This window comes from Aphis gossypii, chromosome X (genome assembly GCF_020184175.1).
Source record: "Aphis gossypii isolate Hap1 chromosome X, ASM2018417v2, whole genome shotgun sequence".
Classification (NCBI taxonomy): Eukaryota; Metazoa; Arthropoda; class Insecta; order Hemiptera; family Aphididae; genus Aphis; species Aphis gossypii.
This window is the reverse complement of record NC_065533.1, coordinates 14177249-14195813: the sequence shown is the minus strand read 5'-3', so window position 1 is coordinate 14195813 and position 18565 is coordinate 14177249. Positions and strand designations below refer to the sequence as shown.

General features: G+C 28.4%; 1 protein-coding gene across 1 annotated transcript in view; it reads right to left on the bottom strand.

The window, feature by feature from the left end:
* Positions 1 to 2276: 2276 nt before the first annotated feature.
* Positions 2277 to 18565, bottom strand: part of LOC114120525 (fez family zinc finger protein 1-like) — a 62541-nt gene continuing 46252 nt past the window's right edge. The window contains exons 2-4 of the mRNA XM_050206839.1: positions 14881 to 15600; positions 6078 to 6353; positions 2277 to 4709 (exon numbers count right to left, since the gene is read on the bottom strand). Of these exons, the coding sequence (XP_050062796.1) occupies positions 4392 to 4709; positions 6078 to 6353; positions 14881 to 15600 (1314 nt within the window). The 3' untranslated portion in view covers positions 2277 to 4391. The remainder of the gene's footprint in view (positions 4710 to 6077; positions 6354 to 14880; positions 15601 to 18565) is intronic.

Genomic DNA, 18565 nt, shown 5'->3' with positions numbered 1-18565 from the left:
TAGATACTTTTCCATCAAGAAAAAATTTTTTAAATAATTATTTGTTTATATTTTTGTATTATTACCATATATTTGTATTTTATATATTTTAACATTTAATTAAATTATATTTTTAATAAATGAATTATGCAGTGTGAATTTGATCTCTGAGGGAAACATTTTTCTTATTTAACTTATAAATATCAATTGACATTAAAAAAGTTTTTTTTTTTGTTAAATTAAAGCCCCCTTAACTGACTAACCTAACCTAGCCCAGGGACACTAGTTTAATTAATCCGGCTCTGAGTAGGCGAGGTAATATAAAACTATAATTATTAAATAATAATATGTTCTTAAATTTATTTTTAAGCTTTTTTTGATAAAGTGATTAAATTATTCATTTGTTATTATTTATTGTTAATCAATTATAAAATATGTGTAAATAATATTTATAATAGTTATACCTCTTTTGAACAATTTATAAAACCTTTTCATGAACCCTGTGTGCTTAATTTAATATAGACCTACAGGATCAACTAATTCAATACCTAATGGATATGTAATAAATATAGGTACACCTATGTATTATACTATTATTACGTGTAGGTAAGTAATAAATTAAAATAAAATAAAAAACATAAACACCAATTATTAACTATATATTCATACCTATATTATATAGTTATATATTATATATACAATCACTTTTTTAGGTGGGTAAGTATACTTATAAGTGTTACAATATGGTTTTTCTAATTAAACATAAAACAAAAAATATACGACAATATAATAGTCATTATTTGTTAAGCAGTCAAACATAATATGTACAAAAAAATTAATAAATAAATAAAAAAACATAACAAAATATATTGCTAATGACCCGATAAAAAAAAAACAAATCCCAACATACGAACTTAAATCAATAATAATATTTTATTAAAATACAATAAATTATACCTAAAGAGTAAATAGTGTTGGAGATTAGAGTAACATGTTAAAAATATCCATACACACACACGCATATATATATATATATAAATATATATATATATCATGATTATAATTTTCGTACGCCGCCATAGATAAACGATATTATCTAACTGTAAGAATAGGTGAGTATAATATTCTGTCCAGCGAGAGAATGCGTAAAAAAACCAATTTATTAGTCAAACTGCCGTGGCCGAAGTGTACTCTCGCTAAACAGAGTAGGTAATAGTAATAGATATGACCTATATTATATTATTATTTCGGCACGGTTATTATTTAAGTACAAAATATTACAACCGTTAGTTTGGTACCTACTCGTATATTTGAGACAAATAAAAACAGTAATACGTACTGTAAATAATTTAAGTATTACGATTATTCTTCGTCCTATACGTTTTCATAAATCGCATATCATCTAACACTTAGAAAGATGCCTAACTTTATCAAGTCTGTCGTAATTAAAAGAAAAATACAAGCAGCTTTACACGATCACTAATATGACAACTACCCATACCATCATTATATGGCAACTATTTCCTTCCATTTAACTTTACTTATCTATATTTCCTATCTACATTTGCATCTAATTAAAACTATTTCATAATTAACTACGAAAAAAAAATCTCCTCGTTCTTTAAAAACAACAAATGCCTATATGACATATTAAAAAAAAGAATTAATGTAACAAACTTCATTGTAATGTGTAATTACGCGTTGGATAATAATCTCAGAAAATCTTGTATGATAATGTCTTGAATTGCCCGAGACCAACATTTAAATTTATAAATAATATTTTATTAAAATACAATAAATTATACCTAAAGAGTAAATAGTGTTGGAGATTAGAGTAACATGTTAAAAATATCCATACACACACACGCATATATATATATATATATATATATATATCATGATTATAATTTTCGTACGCCGCCATAGATAAATGATATTATCTAACTGTAAGAATAGGTAAGTACCTATAATATTCTGTTCAGCGAGAGAATGCGTAAAAAAACCAATTTATTAGTCAAACTGCCGTGGCCGAAGTGTATTCTCGCTAAACAGAGTAGGTAATAGTAATAGATATGACCTATATTATATTATTATTTCGGCACGGTTATCATTTAAGTACAAAATATTACAACCGTTAGTTTGGTACCTACTCGTATATTTGAGACAAATAAAAACAGTAATACGTACTGTAAATAATTTAAGTATTACGATTATTCTTCGTCCTATACGTTTTCATAAATCGCATATCATCTAACACTTAGAAAGATGCCTAACTTAATCAAGTCTGTCGTAATTAAAAGAAAAATACAAGCAGCTTTACACGATCACTAATATGCCAACTACCTATACCATCATTATATGGCAACTATTTCCTTCCATTTAACTTTACTTATCTATATTTCCTATCTACATTTGCATCTAATTAAAACTATTTCATAATTAACTACGAAAAAAAAATCTCCTCGTTCTTTAAAAACAACAAATGCCTATATGACATATTAAAAAAAAGAATTAATGTAACAAACTTCATTGTAATGTGTAATTACGCGTTGGATAATAATCTCAGAAAATCTTGTATGATAATGTCTTGAATTGCCCGAGACCAACATTTAAATTTATAAATAATATTTTATTAAGCGAACGTCTTCGAAAATATTTAGTTTTAACATGAGGACATCGACACTGCAGATAAGCTAAAACTGATTGTAAAGCAATTCTAGAGTAAAATACTTGAAAATTAATGGTATATTAATTTATTAATTATTATTTTAATTTATAAAATATTATTTAATATATTTTTGTTTTATTTTTAATAAACACTTACAATTGCATAGAATAAAAGATAATACAAACTTAGAAAAAGCTAACATGCTTTAACTGCTTTAAAGAATTCCCAACTAACATTAGTTAAGATAAGTGAACATTTGTTGTAGGTTACATTAAATCGATATTCGAATAATAAAAAATAAACAGGTATACTTAATTTCATTAAAAAAAAAATTACCTATTTTATAAATTCCTTAAAAATACTAGTGAGATGTCCTCTTAGTAAAAAAAAAAGAAATAATTTAATTACTATTGTTTTAATAATTTCAAAATTTATATTATTTTGTTATATATATTGAAATTGTATAGAACAAATATTCAACGTTAATTGGATTTATAGCGATTTATTTAATTTAAGATTACAGAGTACAGTTATTTACTTCATCTAGAAAATATAAAAAAAATGTTTTATTTTTAGGAACTATAAAATCTCCTGATGTTAAAAATTTATAATTCTTAAAAAAAAAACATTTAATCTTGAATACCTTAAAATACTTATTTGTTATTAAATATTTGGTACTTACATACTTATATGTGCAAATTCATAATTCGAATTCGATTTTGGACATTTATTTTGAATGCGAAGAAATATACATTTTAGTACACGTTTTGCGTAAGCCGTAATACGGAAATACTATTATATTACATTTATATAGGTATGTTTTTGTTCCCTTGCCTGAAACTCAAATTTTCTAGCATTTAATTCACAACTGGAAAAAATCCCAATTTCATATTTCAAACGCGTGTGGGATATTTGAAAGTAGGATTATTATTTGCCAGTGAGTAGACGCTCTAAAGCTCTATGCGTGTATAAGTTATCAATAATTATTATACAATTCATATTGTCTCTTAGCCGAACATCTTTTAGCATCCATTTTGGGAAGAAAGCAGTATTGTATACTTACCTACTATTCTTTTATTTTACGAGTTTCAAAATGCTTAAACTATCGAATAATAATCATATAACTCAATACCTAACCTAGTTCGGAGAAAATATATTTTCATACTGATGGAGTTGTTTTGTTTTGTAAGTTGTATGAACCTAAAGTAGGTGTTGATTTATTTTTAGATAATATTTAAAAACAGGAAACATAAATCAGCAGAGCAGTGTCAACAAAATCAGATTAAAAGTATACAACAATTAATATTTACATCTATGCAGTTAAAAAAAATACTTATACAAATTTTACATTATTCAGCTACATATTTTGATAGTTTTAACTGCATACTAGCGTACAACGTTTTGATCTCACTTTTTGTACAACAAGTCCCGAACTTTGAGTATAAGTAATAATTAAAAGTATAACAACCGCGGATGAGCATTAAATAGACTACATATTATATATATATATGTTGAAAACACGACTAGACCAAACACATTATATTCGTTCAGAAACACGAGGTATCGAATTCAGGATAAAAATATCGACATGGATATTATGAGAAAAATAGGTAACCATTATCATATAATACATTATTATATAATATACGGTCTTTGGGCGTATTACACGTAAATATATAAGTATTGTACAAAGTAATTCGCCCGGCGGACGAGACAGCCTCGCCTAACCGGCCACCGTCGGCAGTCAGTAACGGTGCGGCGAGTTATGCGACATGATTGCGTTCCTGTGGGATCCGGACTGGACCGGCTGGAACGGCGGCACGCACGTGCCAAGGCCGTGGCGGACGTTCTGCGGCGGCGGCAAAGGCGGTTGCGCTGCCAGCGCGGCCGCCGTGGCTTGCGACGCGACCGTTGCGGGCTGGTGCTGGGGATAAGGGGCGTCGTGAAGTTTTCGCAAGTGTTTCTTGAGGTCGAAGTTCCGGCAAAACCCTTTGCCGCAAACGTGACACGTGAATGGCTTCTTGTCGTTGTGCGTGTGCATGTGAAACGTCAGGTTGTACACCTAAAAGGTGTAATTGGTACACGGGAACAAGACAAAACAACATTTTAAAACGATATCACGAACAAAAAAAAAAAAACGAGATATCCACACCGTTCCGAGACTCTTTGGTGCGATGTGATTAAGCGGATGAGGGTGGAGAGGGTGGGCGGAAACTCGACTCAAAAATATTATGACCAAAACACGTTAAAGTCCCTATCAAAGTATGTCTGGATAGGTTCTCCCGGTTTGTGGCACTATGTAATATAAGCTTTTGTTTCGATATTTTTTTGTCCATTTTGTCGATTAGGTTCGAGGAAGCGTGTACACAAAATAATACAATAAGTAAATAGATAAGTTGACAATTAGGTGGTGTATTATATAGACTTGAAAACGTGCGGAAAGGAAGTATCCATCATCCACACTAATAATTAGTTTTATTTTATTTATTATACTTTGTTAATTTATTAGGAGTATTAACAAGTAAGTAAATTGCTATGAGTAATAAACACTATTATAATATTTATAATACAGAACGAAAAATTATGTTCGTAAAATTATTTTTGTATTCTTTCTACTTTTCCGTCGTAATATGACTTGCTAAAGGTCGCATAAAGCGCACTTGATCTTAAACGCCCATTTTACTTCGTTTAAAGCGCTAAAACCACTCAAACACTTGTGTCCTATACTTGGTAGATAGGTACTTACTAATTAAAAGTCTACTGAAGAATTTCGTTGTTTCCAAAAATAAATAAATGTCAAACAGACTGTTTTCTGTTAAGTGTGCAATTGATGATCGTATATATAGGTACAGTATATTCATATTAAGTACCTAAGTGCAAATTACATATTATCATACCTGCTTTTAAAGTATGCAGTATTTATCATTTGTAGCGTAGGTTTTTTATTTTTTAAATTTTAAGGTCATATTTCTTATGTGTCAACTTAATATTAATTTCAATGTTTTGTTTATAATAAAATTACCAAGTGTATTTTGGAAAATATTTACTAACATATTATATTATATTTTTTAATTTTACATGATCTATATCATTAATAAATTCATTTAAACTGAAATTTTTTCGTGACATTTATACTCGGTAGAATTATGTTAGTATTTTAGGGGGCTTAGCCTCGACTTCGGGAAAAAAGTCCACCTTATCTAACTTATTGGTCAAATTTCCATAAAACACTTATCGGGACTCTCGAAATGGTTAAAAACCATAAACATCAATAAAATAATACGTAATTTTTTAGCAAAATATAAAGATAAATTACGTTGTAGGTACTCAATACGGTATTACTAATTTATCTTATGAACTTTTAAAATGTTCCTTTGATGTTTAGTCTCGGTCAGGTGCATCAGCTATGATGACAACCGACATTATATACCTGATGAAAAGCTTTATGGCACACGGTGCACTTGTACGCTTTTTCCACGCTATGCGTGAGCTTGTGGTTCTTGTAGTTGCCCTTTTGGTGAAATCCTTTGCCGCAGTATTCGCACGTGTACGGCTTGTAGCCGGCGTGTATCCGCGTATGCGTATTCAGTGTCGAACTCCTGTTGAACGCCTTACCACAAATAGCGCAAGTGTGCGGCTTTTCTTCGGTGTGTATGATCTTGTGGCGGCACAGCGTGGATGCTTGTCGGAAACCTTTGCCGCATACCTATATCACACGAATACAATATACAGTAAACTCTATTACACAGATACTATTATTATAATATAATATGATATACTAGGCAGGTACCTATATGGTACAACATAGGCGTAACTTGGGCAATTTTATGAGGAGGGGGGGGCAAACTTTATTTTATGTCGTTATATTGCACACTTAAAGATACTTAGAAACTAAATATACCTAATAAATACATTTTACAAAATATCAAGTGAGGCAGTTGCCCCCTTTTGCAACCCCCAGTTTATACCTATGTGATATTGTGATACAGAGTGGTTTTTTTTTTTACGTAAACCGGGCAATACATAGAATGTATAGATCAAATTGATCATCATAGAAAGATGTAGGTAAAATGAAACGTGCTTTGATAAAATATACAAACATATATTTTATTATAATAATAATTCCTTATATTTCTTTCTTACAATAAGATAATATGCCGGCAAACAGATTTAATGTAATAGAATTACCCTAATACATGGGCACACATAGCACATATATGCACAGTATGCGATCGCATCTATAACGAAGCCATCTGCCGTGAAGTGAGAGTAATATCCTATGTAAAACGTTTACTACTGCAGCCTTCTTAAAGTAAAACTATATAAAATATTAAGTATAATGTATTGAAATTTTGTGAGTAGTATACATAATGTGTATTTCAATTAGATAACGAACCATAATATGCTTTTATTACTTTTGACCAGCTAAATTAATTTTTTTCGATCGTATAGTAAAAAAAAGCGCATAGTATGCTATACCGAAGATAATATTATTATTATTTTACGGTACAATATAATTCAATTTCTCCTTTATCGAAAAATTCCAAATACATGTGTCATGTAGCCATGTAGGTGTACGAAAATATTAGACATGGCAATACCAATCATTATTTATTTATACATCAAATATTATGTTTTAATAACTTTTTTTAATTTAAGCCTTTTACATTTAGATCCGGGGACTATGCATCCACTTAAAACCGCCAAAATATGTTTAAATTTAACTTTAAAATAAAATAGCTGTTATTTTATTTTGTATTTTTTTTAAATGTTATATAAATAACAGTTGTTGATGTATAATTTTTTGATGAACGTCAAATGATCGAAATATTTTGCGGTATTTCAAATTGAACACATGTATTATTATCTACATGATGATCACATTTACACATTGGTTGCAATTCATACATATCTACAACAACCTACATAATATAAATATTTTTTTATTTAATTTGGAATTATATATTATTGTGGTTTTTTATTTATTCATTTCGTCATATTAAACGATTTACATTATTTTATTTTTCGATTTTTCATTCAAAATATTAACTATAATCTTCACAAACCGAAACTGTTTTATTATTTTTAACTTTTAATAAAATTTAATGAAGTATTAAAAATAATAATTTTAAACTCTTAACCATAAAATGACACAAGGAGAGAATATTGATCAATAGATATTAAGAAAGTAACTAATAACTATTACAGTTTCCATGAAAGTGTTCAATCGTTGTACTACATTGTGTATTATCTATTACGATAGCAATAAGGCAGTTTACTATTAAAGATGTATATTTTGATAATAGTTGGACAAAGTTTCAATACAGGTACTTACTTAATACCTAGGTAATTACTGAACCAATTGGCATTAAATTTAACTTAAATATATTCTCTGTAAACACTCGGGGAGTGTTTATAGCTTTGTTTTTTCACGCTATGATGTTATAGGGTGACTTGTAAGCAAGTATTTCATTTTGGCTCATAAAAATACACTATTTTTTTGTTTGTATATAAGTTCGCTATTGGTTACAGAAATAGAAAAGACTTTATACCGATACAAAAATAGATGTGTGTTTGTCGCTTATATACTTAAAAAATAATCGACCGAAGAATTTTGATGGATATTTGGAAGATTTTTCTAAGTTATATCACAAAATTTTAGAGAGTAGTTTGAAAATAATATACAAAGTACTATATAAAATGCGACTGAGATGGATTGCCCATATCGGTTAAATTAATTTACAAAGCGATTTGTACGGTAATTTACCAATGAACTGAGGTATACTAAAATCGAGATACACCTGGGTATATTATATAGCACTGTATGTCTGTATTTTATATTTGTTCATTTTTCTCGGGTGATTCGAGTGTACACTGTACAGCTTAGTTATAATAAGTAGACGAACTCAATAAAGAAATTATAAGAAAAATTAGTAAAGTGTTATTAGTATCTTATTGAATGAAAATTAATTAATATTAATATTTTATATATCTATTTAGGTCTTTTACATTTCTAAAACAATAAAACGAACAATAAATATGTTTGCAAGAAAATATATAATTTAACTTTACAGTTAACACGAATAGAAAATTAATTCATTTATATAATAACCCACTACTCACTATTGTAAAACTTAAACTCCATAAACTATTAAATAAAGAAATTTGCTGTATAGCTTAATTAAAACCGAAATGCTTTAACCAATTTAAACTTTTTAACCCTAGAGGCTTAAATAACATTGAAATAGACGGATTTTTTTTTTTTTTTTTTTAATGTAAATACCTAATTGAATTAGAAAAAAGCGTTTTATTTTAACAAATATCATTATTCATTATTTAAACAGAATAATTATTTATCATAAAAATGTTATGCTTATTATCAATCTAAATGAGAATTCATTTGCATCTGTCATAATAGTTAGTTGGTTAGGTAGAGTATTTTGTGCAGAAGTACATGATTTAAAAAATTATTCTATTCAAAGTAGATATAATGTGTATGTATGGAAAGTATAATATAGTAAAAAAAGTAACTAGTAAAATAATAATAAAAAAATAAAATAAAATATACTTGTATTTATATTTTATTACGATTATAAAAATTGTACTACATATTAACTTCAAGGTCTCCTTGTACCTGCGTTTCTGATTTAATAAATTTGAGTTTCATACATAATTTGTGATAACTGTTAAATATTGTGCAGTTACTAGTTACCTATTACTTTCAAGTATATTTAAATTAAATTTTTTTTTCTAATGTTATTTATATACGTATAATAATTAAAGCATTACTGAGTGTACCAACATTAATGAACTTAAAAGTTTTATCAGATGTTCATTAATGTAATATTATATGAATATATTTATGTTATTAATATAATAAAAATAATTTACATTGAAAAATGTTCTATATTTTATAATTATTGTCTGTTGTATAATTATAACCGACCCGAATCGTATAGTATGGTGTGTGGGGGAAGGATAAGTGGAAAAAAACATTTTTTTTTTTTGTAATATAATCTTTTAAACATATTTATTATGCCCTAATAAAAGCATACGTAATAGGTTACTGACACTTAACATTATATACGCGACCAACCATTTACTGTTGACTAGGAAATACAATTATAAAACAGTATATAAAAATTGATATAATGATACAAGTAGCCGATGTATACAATATTGCAGTGGATAGTATTTCAAGTAGATTATTCTGAGTCGATATATTTGATTTGTACCTATTGTTTGAAAATGATTTTATATTGTTACATTTTTTCAAGACTTAATAAGAAACCAGAAATACTTAAAAGGAATCAAATGAATTTCTACATGACTGACCCCGTGGTACATTAGTACACGAAAATAGAGGTATATTGGACGAGTAATCCTCTCAAATATGTGACCGATTTAGGGTGCACACAATAATATTTTATATTGCTTAGGTTTCAGTAAGTAAGTAGGTACTTATTCATTTTTATCGTATTATGTGTGTTTGTTTACCTGCAATGAATCGAGGGGGAAAATCAAAATCAAAACTGCGTAATATGAAGAAAAAATTCATAGGAAATAGATATGCTATAGGTAACTAAAGTTATTACTTATTAGTTTTAGTGAAAACATTAGGTATACGTCTTCGTCGAACAAAAAGTTTCTTCTAGAATTATTTTATATAATAAAATTTATGGTATTTAAACTAAATTTCATAGTTTGATATAATATTTTATTATTATATTTTCTTTAGAGACACTTCGTGAATTGTGTTAAAAAAGTAACAACTAACAAAATAAAACAACTTGAATGCAACATTAATTGTCGAACACGAATATTTCAATAAAGTAACACCATTATCAATGTTTATTTTGGTTTACAATGTTTACATAATATTGCTTCATATTTTTGTTGATCTTGAACTATATTTTAAAAGTTTATTTTGCAAAATGTATGTTTAATAAGTTTATTAAATTTATTTTAAAAATAATGTAATATTAGAAAAATAAATATTTATTATTAAATATAAATAACACTATTTGACTATAGGTAATAAAAATAATTTTAAATTTATTTAATTTCTGATTTCTTTGCGTATTTTAATTTTTATTTGCTATTATAATATTACCGATTCGCAGTATTACTAAAGTATTAAGTAGGTGGTGTTGTATTAACAGCGTGAAACATAATTAATTTTTATTTTTATTTTTGTTTATTGATTTGACTGATAAAGTTTAAGGTTAGAGACCTCGCGTGGTGTTTGGTACTTGGTAGTTCTCATTATGCTGATCATTTTGAGTGGTGTGTTGTTTAGTGTATATACGTTCACTCGGTGTACAAATACGTGGTAAGGGTGCACGTTGTTGAGATCAAACAGATCGTGCAAGTGGGTAGACAATAATGCCTATGATTAGTGAAAAATCTTTTGTAAATATAACGCAAACGTTTTTACTACAGCGGGTGATGGTTATGAATTGATTTAGACGCAATGAAATTCTGAAAAGTGAAAAGTGTTGTTGAATATGCTTAAAATGAAAGGCTAAGTTTTCAATTCATATACTATATTATTACATTACCTAATTATTATAAGTATTTGACATTCATACATCTAACGATTATTATCATTTTTATTATAGTTACAGCCAGCGTATTGGAAAATGTCTATCATATTATTTTAAGGTTCAAATATTTATTACTTATTATACTATTATTATACTAGTAAATACTATAGAATATAGATACTAGTCGTCACCCAAATTGTGCACTAAATTAGGAATTTTAAATTTAATACTTGTTTCAGGACTGTTATTCATACAGTTATACCAATTTATAAACATATTACTTTTATATAAAGGTATCTGGTATACAGGTAATAGTGGTGTAATATTTATGTAATATGATGCATAATAATATAATATAGTATTATAAATTATAGTTTTCAATCGTGTAGTGATAAATATATATATAAAGTTAAGCGATAAATATAGGTACTATGTACGATTTAACAGGTGAAAAATATAATATATTATATAGCATTTATGTTTGTGCAATTCTATGCCTATTCTAAACCTCTAAACACAATGTATATAAGTAATAAAATAGCTTTAATCACATATTATAAGACGTGTTATTAAGGATTATTATTATCACTAAAATAATATGTATTTGAATTTTATTAATGGAACCTTTAGTTTATATTATTATCACTTCAAGAATCTTAAACAATAGTACCTATACATATAACAATTAAGATAAAGTATAGTTATAATTTAATTAATTATTAAAATTTATTTTCGTAATTTAATAAAAAATTTTTATGTATTAACTGTCAAAGTAATATTATTAAATACTTTGTTTATTTAATTTTAAAGACGTATCCTTCATTCTAAGTGTTCTTTTTATTATTTTTTTAATCAATAATCGTTGTCTCTTTACATTCTTAACTATTTCAGTTAGATTTAAAGTTATTTTTAAAATCATTGCCAATTATCAATCAAACCTCATATTTTTTTTATCAAAATCTTAAAATTTTAATTTGTAATGATTGAAAATGAAAGTATATAATGTTATTATACTGGTGCGGTGGTAAACGGAATTGATAATAACGAAAAGGTCAATTTTGGCAGAAAAGTGAAAAGCCAAACAGTATATTATATGTATATAGTATATACTGTATATATTTATATAGTATATGCAGGTGCGTAGCCAGGATTATTTTTTAGAGGGGGCTTTTTAATTTTATATTTTAATATAGCATATGGACGATTTACACACTCCATTGTAGTCATCTATCTTCATATTAATAGTATGAAATGTAAAACCAAACACAACTGGATGAAACTTGGGTGAAGGTTGCAAACGATACTCATACCGAACATTTAACATATGTGTTAGTCAAATTGAAAATCGTTAGTGTTTTCATACGCCCGAGGTAACTATGACTGATTTTTTTTCATACGTATAGGTCTCGTAAACTGCAGTTGACCGGTTCGCCCTAGGGGTTTTACTAGAATACTAAAATGATCGCCCGAAGGAGTTTATTTTATTCAACTACTCTTTGTCTGAAATGATTATACTAAATAACATTTTTTTTTTTTAAGTTACTTTATACTTTATATAGGAACGAGTTGTATATAATAAGTCGAATGAAAATAAAAACGACATATTTTAACAGATTAATCTACTTAACGGGAATTTGGCTAGGTACTGTAGTGAAATGTCGTAATAGTCATTGCGTTCGAAAACCTATCCTGTAGATCAAATTTCGATTAACCATCACGGTTTTTTGAAAACTGGTGTGCTTGTTTGGATTTTTTTATCATTTTGTATATAAAACAGAAATCGCAATCATACTGTTAAAAAATCATGTTATATTGAAAACAATAGTGTTAATGTAGGGCTATAGAGTTAACAAGATATTTGTATCAATTTGACAATTTTACTGTTTCAACTACTGAAAATGTTAAATCAGTTGAAAATCGTTAATATGATAGTTTATATTATTTCCAATGTATAATTCATCTTCGTTGTTACAAATAAATAGTTAGGTTATATTATAACTTGTAATATTGTTGAACATATTGTAAACCTATATTATTGTTTTTATCCAGCGCCACGGTCGTGGCGCGGGCTAAGTAAAAAAAATAAAAGCGGCGGCACGACAGTGTATATTATCTCGAAGCAGGAATTTCCCATTAAAACCGTGTAAATTTAAAATAATATAATATAATAATAATATAATATTATAAAGTATATCTATATAAATCATAAATATAAAAACAACTATAATATTACATTAATGCAAATTTTTCGATTATAATTTGTTTTACCTATTTTTACTTCGTATTATCCGTGTGACATAAGTATGACTTATAAACAATATAAATATTGCAATTGTACCTTATGACGTTTTACTACTTTTACTTTTTGATGCAGAGTAAGGATCAATAAAAATATAATATATTTATATAATTATTATTATTGAATAAATTATTTATATCTCATAGTTATGATTATTAAACTTCAAAGCCATATCAAACCGTTATTATGAATTTATTTACTTAATGTATAGTCATTAGCACAATTTTGATTTAAGATAAACTTGAAAGGAATAGGATCTAATACCAAACCCAGTTGACTCCATATCTGTAATTTGCAGAGGTTAAACATACCGCCTCTTATAGTTTGCGCATCGTCTGTTAACCTACGCTAAATTATCGTATATGAGTTGGCTGTTATATACTATTCAGTAGGTAGTGTAGCATATCTGTTATATTTTCAATGGATAAGCTAGGTTATAGAAGGGTGTGGGTAGTCTGGTCGAAAATGTAGAGGCGAACAGTCTAGTTTTCGATAAAAAGTAATCGAAATGTCAATATGTATTCGAACACATTTAAAAATATAATATCAAAAATTCAAGTGATCGAAATGTAATGCGATCGAAATATATTGTAGTAGAAAACATACATTTTAAGCTAAACATAATAAAATAATAAATCTTTAAAAAAAACCATACAAATAAAAAATGTCGTTTTAAAAAAAATTAGGCAAATTATTATTAAGTAAAAAATAAATGTAGTAAAATATTAAAATAATTAGTATAATTATATTAGGTATACTAACTGCATAAGTAATCAAAGCTTTAGTCATAACCTGGATCAGCTAAGAGTCTTTGTTTCACTTCTTTGAAGCGTATATTGTAGGATTGTATTTCTGATCAGGTTAGGTCTATAAAAATATTAGATAAAGTAATCTGGTATCAAACGATTAACTTTTCTTCGAACACAAAACATTTCGACGGTATCAATAAAACGATTCGATCACATGATATTTATATCATATTTTATCGATCACTAAACCGTCGAATAAATGACTCACACCGGTTATAGAAATAGGCTCAGAGGCGTTGAAGTTAATTATCTGTTCTCATTATTCGCTCTTATCATGAAATTATTTATTAAAATAAACTACTTTTTCCTGCACTGTTTTAGTGAAAAATCGTTAAGATTTGGAATATGTGTGGAGCTTAAGTAATTTTTAAGAGGGTAATATTTTCAAATGTTGGTATTTTAATTACATTATATTTTTTTTATACACCTCATCGTTGTTGAAGTCAATATGCATCCAAATAGATTTTAAAAGAAGTGTACCATTATTTAGAATCCCTTTTGAAATGTTGAACCACGGGAATTGTGCGAGTGGGGTATAATAATAAATAAATTGTATATTTTTATATTATTAATATATACCTTGCAAATGAACGGCCGAGCACCTGTGTGGACAGGCATGTGTCTCGTCAGGTTGTAATGAGCGTAGAACACTTTTCCGCAATGGTTGCAGGTAAACGTTTTAACCGGTGTGACAGAGGTGACAGCCTGTGACAATTCCTTGGTGCTGGACGGCGGCAGAGCGGATTTGGATGCGGCGAGCCGTCCGAGCGTCATCTGATGTGATGACGGTGGAGGCGGTGGCGGCGGAGGCACCGGAAGTGCAGGGATCACAGGAAGTGCAGTGAGCGCCGGAAGTTCGGATGACGGCGGAGGCGGTTGTGAACGGGAATGAGCCGGTGTTTCTACCACGGCGCACGGCAACTTGGGGTGTTGCTGATATTGAAACAGCTGTACGGCCGTCGTCGTTGTCGCCATGGACGTCGACAGATAACGGTCGTTGTTGTTGACGGTCAGCGGTGTCCGTCCATCGTTGACGGTGGCAGCGCAGTGCGTGGATTGTAGTGGATTGGACCTGAACGACGGCACGTATTTCTTAAACGCCGATTCAAGTGCGTGGAAGTAGTCGGCCGCTGGTGCGTTGGGTTGTTTCCGGACGTCCGGTTCCATGATGCGGGCAATAGAGAAGGTCAGCGAGTCGGTCGACTTGGGACCGTACTTTTTCCGGAAACCGTCACCGTCCCGGTTATTGCCGATCGACGTCACCGAATCCATGGCGGCGTTTGCCGGTGAAAAAATCATCTACAACACACAAACGCCACGTTAAGTACGGTTAAGTATAATGTGTAGTAGGGTCAAGCAAAGTATACTATATATTGAGTAGGTAGGTAATTAATTAATTGATCAAATAATTTAATAACAATAAAAGTAAATAGGTAAGAATATAGGTCATATTATTTTATGTATAATATAATACAGAGTAATAATATGTATCAGTACGTTGAATCAATTACAAAATATTATCTCTACTAGCTTAGGTGTAAATCATTTTGTTGGAAAGGAATAGTAGTGAGTCTGTGTGTGCACCGTGTGTCTGTGTCAATCTGAGAGGACACTAATAAGTATGAACAATTTGAATGAATATCGGAATAATTACTATCATAATTTTTATGAGAGCATTTTATTATTTGACCTTGTGGATTATTTTTACAAAATTTCACCTTGTGTAAGAATAGATTAAATTTAAACATAATTTCTATTGAAATTTTTTGATTTAAATTTTATTATTTGAATAATACTCGTTACGTAGATATTATAGTGTAGGCGTAGAGTATAGATGTACAGCACATTATAAATTTAACAATATTTATTGCACTAGCATGCATAATAAAAGTATGTAATGGTTATCACTTATCAATTAGGTATTTAAAAATATATTTTTAACTTTGGTAATAGTGAAAACATTTTTATTAAATTTATACCTAGATAAAAAACTAAAATAAAATGACCTTCTCAAATGTATACAAATAGCTCAAAAAATCAAATTATTTTTTAAAAATATATTATGTATAGAAAATGTTAATATAAACCTGTGGTAATAATTTGAAGTACCTATCTTTGGTTATCTATTCGTTTTTAAGTTACATCAAAAAACAAAAACTGATTTTGACCAATGTTTCCGGTTTGTCCTTAATTTTTTTTTGTGTTTCCCACTTTCGAACTATTGAGAATTTTTGTTATTTTCCTCCCACCAACTATCAATTAAATTCGATTTTCTATCAGAATAGATACTGGAATTAAAAATCGAAACATTTTTATTGTTTCAAAAAACACATAATTTAAAAATCAATACGTTCATAGCTCCATTTAAAAGACTCAAGAATTTAGGATTATAGACAAATATTAAATATTATTGTACCTACTATTAAAAATATTGGATACAAGAAAATTATGACCGGCGTTCAACTTGTTTTCTATATCTGGGTAATTAGAAGTGTATATATTTTTATTATATTTAGTGATTTTTCTAAATTCAAATTTATTTAAAGTTTTATACAACATGTCGCCACAGTGTATCAATGTAATAATGACCAATGTGTAATATATGCTGTTAACATTATTATTATATGATATATCATGTCAATATATTTTTCTCTGAAGCCATAAAGCTGGAATATCTTTAATTATTAATTATAGCTTATGATAATAATATACTGTACTCCCCGCGAGAATTCGTCCCACCGGCATAGTACACCACTAATGTATTCAATGCTCCGTCGATAAAAATAAAAAAATAATGTAGGGGGATGTAATAGACAAATTAAATACGTCATATAGTCATTTGGTAATTAAATAATTACCAAAGAAACTCAGTGCTAGTGACTATAGTCTATAACTATGTCTATAAAATTGAGAAATTTTAACGTGCCTAATTATAACATAATAATATGTTGGGAATGCGTATTTAGTAGCTTCATCTTCAAGTATATTACGGAGTTCGATCGCCTTTTTATATCAGTATATCACGCAAAACAGATTATTAATAAATAACTTTATTTATGGTTTGTGTATACGTATTTATGACATTTAACCGGATGACGACCCGACCGACCGTTCTACATCGTGAGTATTTTTTTTTTCGCAAAAAGGCAATTTTACTAAATGGCGTATACGAACAAACACTCGTCGTACTTAATAATTTTGAGTGTAAGCTACTTTTGCACGTCGCATTTTTCTAATAATTCAAACTACCACCGCAATAACACGTACTAACCATAAGTATATACTATATAATACAACAGTACACGTTATTTTGTACGTATATAGTCCGGTATAGGTATACCCCGGCATAAGCAAAGCCTATTCAAGGCAAGTCCCTTCTTATACCACACAATTAGTCCCGTAACCGGGGTGTGGGTAATGGATATTTGTTTTTTATTCTCCATCCGTCCCTCTCCGAAGTTTTTGTCTTCCGACCACCCTCTGTTTAACACGTATACGGCGTGCTATTATCGCTATTACGCTATACACGTAAGTATATATTATATAGTTCACGAGTAGTATATGGTTAACATTTTGGTATATTTATCGGAACAGTGGTGCACGGATTAGGATCGGACGATAACGTTCCAAGCCGCACGTATATTGTAGTATAATATACCTACAACAATAAACTAATTAATTCAAACGGAGTATATTAAAATATATATATTTTTGTTTGTGTGGGTGTGTTGTGAACTCGTGTATATTAAAACCAGTGGTTCAAAAACTGTGCTCCGAAATTGTGTGTTCAAAGTTTAAATGTATTATATTATGTTGTATTGTACTATTGTTACTTTTAGAATATTTAGATGTTTATACTTTTATAAAATCTTGTAAAAAAAAAATTATTTAAATTTTAAGCTGGTTATAAATAGGTATATCGTGATTACTTTGAATCATACACATCGAGTACTTTTAAGAAAGAAAAACATGAAAGTGACAATTGTTTATAATTAATCAAGTGTGCATCAATAATTTTAAATAAATAAAATAAAAATCGGCTTGTCAAAAACTGGTATTTTGTATAATATTAAATAACTAAAAATAATATAAGTATCATCTTTTATTTATTGCCGTTTTACAGTAATTCATTTTTAGTTTCCACGATTATTATTACCTACAAAGCTTAAAGTTACGTCTATTATGACTCCTAAAAGTAAAATACAAATTAGATGCAATTTCCTTTTAGAAATTACCTATAGAATATCGAATCAATTTCTTTAGT